At 44.0% G+C, this 6,000-nt stretch overlaps 1 protein-coding gene across 2 annotated transcripts in view; it reads right to left on the reverse strand.

Moving 5' to 3' along the window:
* UGCG (UDP-glucose ceramide glucosyltransferase) overlaps positions 1–5,298 on the reverse strand; it is a 41,363-nt gene extending 36,065 nt beyond the window's left edge. The window contains exon 1 of one of the 2 annotated variants that reach the window (XM_057721402.1): positions 4,810–5,298. In XM_057721402.1, coding sequence (XP_057577385.1) covers positions 4,810–4,907 — 98 coding nt within the window. In that variant the 5' untranslated portion in view covers positions 4,908–5,298. The remainder of the gene's footprint in view (positions 1–4,809) is intronic. The other variant, XM_057721401.1, reaches the window with a different exon arrangement.
* Between the last annotated feature and the right edge of the window lie 702 nt (positions 5,299–6,000).

Here is a 6,000-nt window from a genome sequence, read left to right on the forward strand (position 1 = left end):
GCCACAAGTACTGAGCCGAAGCACTGAAACTGCTGAAGCCCATGTGCTCTACAGCTCCCATGCCACAACTACTGAGCCCACGTGCCTAGAGCCCATGCCCCGTAACAAGAGAGAAATCACCACACTGAGAAGGCCTTGCACTGCAATAAAGAGTAGTTCCTGCTTGCCATAACTTGAGAAAAGCCCATGTGCAGCAACAAAGATCCAAACGCAGCCAAGGATAGAAAAAAATTTTTAATTAAAAAAATAAAAAAAAAACATGCTAGGAAATGATAGGGCATCAGTCAATATTAAATCTGGAAAGGAGCAAAGCAGTAAGTAGAGATACCTGTGAGCAGAGAAAGTTTCAAAATGTTGAAAATAATGGTTCTCTAGTTTATAAATCATCTCAATTTTTAAAATTCTAGGATTATAGGACTTGTAAGGTATTTATGAAATTAAGAGCAAAAAATTTCATTGAACAATTGTTCACTATATTAACCACGTTCAGCTCCCTTTAAAAAATACAGTCTCATTTTAAGAAAAAACAATATAATAGAACATTGAATCTAAATTAACTAGATACCATTACACACTGTATTTTTTTTTTTTAAATAACCACTGGTTTAAAAAAAAATCATTTTTCTTGGCAATTTCACTACAACGTTTGTATTACTTAAACATTTTTAAACATTAGTAGCTCACAGACTATGCTCCTCAATCTGACTACCAGATATGGAGCCATATAAGATTTTGAAAATAGGCTCCACTTCCACCAGTTGCGGGCACAAGGTTTTAGGAGAGGATCGATATCTGATTATTTTAATTTATTTATACTTTATCTTACCTCAAAAAGGATTTGAGAGGACACAGGTCACGTGTTCAGAAAATATATTCTTCAATAAAATACAGAATGCTTAGCACAATAATTTAACCAAAATATCACTGCCAGTGCTCTTTAATCTTGCTTGTCCAAATGTTGAGATTATCAAATGTACAATTCTACTAAATACTGAAGAGAGAAGGAGAGGACAAAGCCTTAGTGCTCTGGGACTTCCCTGGTGGCGCAGTGGTTAAGAAATGGTCAATGTGGGGAACACGGGGTTCAATCCCTGGTCCAGGAAGATCCCACCTGCTGCAGGGGAACAAAGCCCGTGCACCACAACTACTGAACCTGAGCTCTAGAGCCTGTGAGCCACAACTACTGAGCCCATGTGCCTCATCTACTGAAGCCCATGTGCCTCGAGGCTGTGCTCCTTGACAAGAGAAGCCACCACAATGAGAAGCCTGCACACCAAAACAAAAAGTAGCCCTCACTCGCCACAACTAGCCACAATTAGAGAAAGCCCATGCACAATGAATATCCAATGCAGCCAAATAAATAAATAATAAACAAATAAATAAAGCCTTTTAAAAAAAGAGAGAGAAGGGATGTGGGGTTATATGTATACATGTAGCAGATTCACTTTGTTGAACAGCAGAAACTAACACAACATTGTAAAGCAAAAATTATACTCCAATAAAGATGTTTAAAAAAAGTTTCAAATGAGAGGAGCAAGTGCATTAAAAACAAAACAAAACAAAACAAAACAACAACAACAAAAACCCCTTAGTGCTCTGCTTGAAAACAACTCAAATTGGGAAGTATCTTTACTTCAATGAGAAAGGAATCAAATCAAATGTAAATAATTTTGAAGGTAGGATGAGATGAAAGGAATTTAATTTTTAAAATGGCAAGATTTAATATAGGTACAAATTAAGCTGTTGATTATTTACTCTATGTTCAGTTATCCATTTCAGAAAGACATTCAGAAGATTCCTACTCATCTGTGATAAACTAATTGCATATTCTTTATTCTATTTTCACATAACTTTTCTGAATTCTGTTACTCTCAATATAAAAGGTAACTTTGTGGGGCATTGGAAAAGAAATACAAAAACTCTTTACAGTATCTTAACTAAGATAAAGTCTGCACTATTCTCAAAAGCTGAAAGTATTTTCAGTAAAAATGCATTTAAGGAAATTTTGCAGTTTATCATTAAGCACAAAATAACTAAAAACAATTCTAGACCTGTCACAGTCTAAAAGTATAAACACTCCCAGATGGTTATTTGAAGTATTAAGCTACATCACCAGTGTTAAAGTGTGACTTTATCATCATGTATACATCATAGAGGGACGGGGATCCATCATGGTCCTATGTTGAAAGAAGTCAACTTTCTGCAAATTGAGCTGTGAATTTAACAATTCCAATATAAAAACAATATTACTTAGAGTCTGGGGGAAAAAAGGTTCTAAAGTTTACTTTTAAGTAAAAATGTATAAAAAGTCAAAAAAGTTTGCCAAAGAATAAGGATGGGCTGGCGTCGCCAGTAATATGGTAATAAAGGTAGTAATACTTCATTTATTAAAACAGTGGATACTGCTACACTTTATATGGGTAAAAGGTAAAAAAAAATCTAAGAAAACTCAAAGCACTAAAAGAAAAGCAGATACTCAACATATAATAGTTGCGGGAAATGGAGAAAATAAAAAATTTTATGAGAGTCAGGAAGAAAAACAAACACTTGACTACCTAAAACACACAGGTACACACATTTCTCCATGTTAAATATATGTACAAAGTTAAAAGAAAAAAAAAAGCCGGGAAAAAACTGCAACATATCACAGAATAACAATCTTCATATTAAAAAGACTACCACAGCAATAGATTGCAGCACAGGCAAAAGATTATGAGTATGAAATTTACAACTAAATGTACTAATATTAAATATATGAAAAGCATTCAATGCATCTAGTAGTTAAAGGAATGAAAATGAAAAACAGAAAACAACAAAAAGCCTGATACTTAGTAAGGGGAAATGGGGACCATTATACAACGTAACCAGGACTAGGAATACATACAACCTTCCTATAGGGCAATATGTATCAAAGCTTAAAATATGTACCACTCTGGCCCAATAATTCCTCTTTCAGAATGTAAACTAAGAAGATCATCTCTCAAAGATGTAACCACATGAATTCATCACAGTGTTGTTTGTCATCTTGACAAATTGAAAATAACCTAAATGCTCATCGATAATAACAATGAATACATATTAGTACCTCATAAATAAAAATGTCATGCATCTATTAAAAATGATGGAGAGATCATACATTTGTGCACATGAGAAAATTACTCATGACATTTTACATGGAAGCTCCATGTGAGTGTGCGGCCCTGGATATACTGTTCTTCAACCTTATTTCCAGCACCTAGAACAGTGCCTTGTACAAAAGAGCTTCCCAGAAAGTATTTATTAAATAGATGAATTTTAAAGCTGGTTAGAGAACAATCATAATATGGTCCCTTTCTCTCTCCCTCCTTACCGCCCTCCCTTCCTTTACCTCCCCTGACAGAAATATAACTGGAAGACACAAAAGGTTGACAGGTAATGGAGTTCTGGTGTGTGTGTTTAACTTTCGCCTTTCTTCCGTTCTGTATTGTCTAAATTCCCTATACAAGTAAGCATGTTTTATTTTTATGATTGGAAAAAGTAACAAAATTGTTTTTTAAGGACTCATATATTTAAAATGAACTCCAAAATGTTCAGTGCCACAGCTCACAAACTCCAAAACCTAAGATCAACAGTATCCAAGAAGCATTTTTCTTTCAAAGAAATATCAGTATGCCTTACACAATGTAGCATCTTTCTCCAGTACCAGGAAATGCCACACTATACCAATAAAATGCAGTATTTCCAAAAGGGAAAAGCACACTTTTTCTGTAGAGAAAAAGGGAAAAAAATAAGTAATTAATTTCTTAGAGTCCTCCCCTCTCCTCTAACCCTGTCCTAATTAATGGTAAAGTTCACTATGCACAATCATCTTTTTTTCGGGTTAAAAATCCAGTGAATCCAAGAGTAAATGTGTTCTATGCCAATTCTTTCATTTCCTTACGAAAGCTTTTTTTTCATTTTAAAGACGTTTAAACAACTGAAGTACCAAAAGTAGCTACCTATGTCATATTCAACCCATTACCCGGTTTTATTTTAGTCACAGTCTTTATCACTATCTGAAATAATCTTATTCAGAATTTTATTATCTGTCTCTCCCTTCTGGAATGTAAGTTCTATGAGGACAGGAATTCTATCGTGCTCGCCACTGTGTCCCCAGTGAATGGCATCTAATGAAAACAGGGAGGGGGGGAGCACAAAACTAAACAAGACAGTAAATAAGGAATGGGGGGGGAGTGTGGGAGAAAACCACACTGAAATGTACAAGCCGACATGACTCAAGGCTACAACGCCAGCTCAGAGGTTTGGTGGACATTTTTCAAGGTATGCAGGTGCTTCACACCTATCTAAGGACATAGAGCTCTTCCAGGAAGAAGAAAATCCACAGGGAGGTCTCCAGGTGGCTGTGTGCAGCTCCCAAAAGGGAGGAAATGATCATCACCATAATAGAAACGTGGCCCAGGTCGAGAGAGAGAGAGAAAAAAATAATACACCATACATCTTGGCCCAGATGAAAAATCACACGAATCCCCAACACAAACCAAGCAAGCAACCTTCCGTCCGACACGAAAAATGAGCACAGCCTCCTTTCCCCTGGCTGTGCAGTCGCCTGCACACCCCAGCCACCCACCCCCTCGCTCGCCACTTTTCTCTTCCAATGAACCCCCCGCCCCAGCTGATCCAAGAGGAGAGGGAATGGGAGGAAGAGTCTGAAAATTAGCTTTCTCCACCCCCATCCGAGCCCAATCCCTTCCAAAGCGAAACTCCTCCCACCCTCGCCTGTCCCCAGGCCTCGACCCCCGCCACGGGCTCCTCCAGCGGCCCCCCACTCACGTGTAGATGATGGCCATGAAATGCATCAGCCACAGCACCAAGAAGAGGACGAACCCGAAGACGGCCATTCCCTCCAAGGCCAGGTCCAGCAGCGCCATCCCCCGGCCCGGCCCGCTCCGGCCGCCGCAGCCGACAGCGCTCCCGCAGGAGGAGGACTGGGTGGGCGCCCGGCGCGGGGGCGCAGAAGTGGAGAGAAAGGTGGGGAGAGGAAGGGACGGAGGGGGGTGGGGGCGGAAGGGGCGGGCAGGGCCTGCGCGCCCCCGCCCGCGCGCACTCGCCCGCGCGCTGGCCTGGGCGCGCTCGCGGATGCCGGCGCTGCGGCGGCGGGACGCAGTGATCGGAACCGCCGTGGCCCCGCGCCCCGGCTCGCCCCTCCACCCCCTCGCGGCCGCCTGCCGGACCCCGCACGCCTGCGCCGCCGCCGCCTCGCCGCCGGGCTCCGGGCAGCGCAGCTCCGCGCCCTGCTCTGCCGCCGCAGCTCCGCGTACTGATCGAAACCGGCGGCTGGCGCCCCGACTCCCGGGCGCACCCAGCCCCGCCCCGGCCCTCCAGAACCGCGGCCCCGCCTGCGGAGGGGCGGTGCGCCCCGCTCCTCTCCGCCCACTCTGCGGCCCTCCCGCCCGTGGCGTCACGGTCGTGGGCACGCCCCTGGGAGGCTGCTCCTGCTTCCCGCGGGCGGGGTTTCCCCCCACCTCCGGGCTCCGGCCGCCGCCCACCTCTCCGTGACCCGCCGAGGCGACGCGGGCGGCCGGCGCTGCAGCCCTAGGCCGGCCTCCGTCGGCGGAGCGGGACCCTGTGTCCAGCTCGGGGGACACGTTCCCTTTCTGCGGCTCTGGTGTTCCAGGGCGCCCCAGGAAAAGCCCCGGGGTTCCAGGCAGCCCCCGAGTCGTGTCGCGGTCCGACTTCCAACGCTGTGTCCGCAGCCTCTGCGCCAGGCTCTGCTCGGAGCGACTCAGGCCCTCCTCCAAGGCACGTTCCTGGGCGCCAGGGTGTCCCATTGCCTTCCTCCCGCGCTGCTTTTAACGCTGTGGAGTCTTGGATCACAACGGACCGAGAGTAAAATAATCTCCTCGTGCTTCACAGATCTCTAAGCACCTTAGACGCAGCGTGTAACATAAAAGAAATTCTCAAACTCAGGATGTAAAGAATCAGCTAATACTGAAGTCCTCGGAGACTTGCCCAATACGGAAG

Source organism: Hippopotamus amphibius, chromosome 2, assembly GCF_030028045.1.
Source record: "Hippopotamus amphibius kiboko isolate mHipAmp2 chromosome 2, mHipAmp2.hap2, whole genome shotgun sequence".
In the NCBI taxonomy this organism is placed as follows: domain Eukaryota; kingdom Metazoa; phylum Chordata; class Mammalia; order Artiodactyla; family Hippopotamidae; genus Hippopotamus; species Hippopotamus amphibius.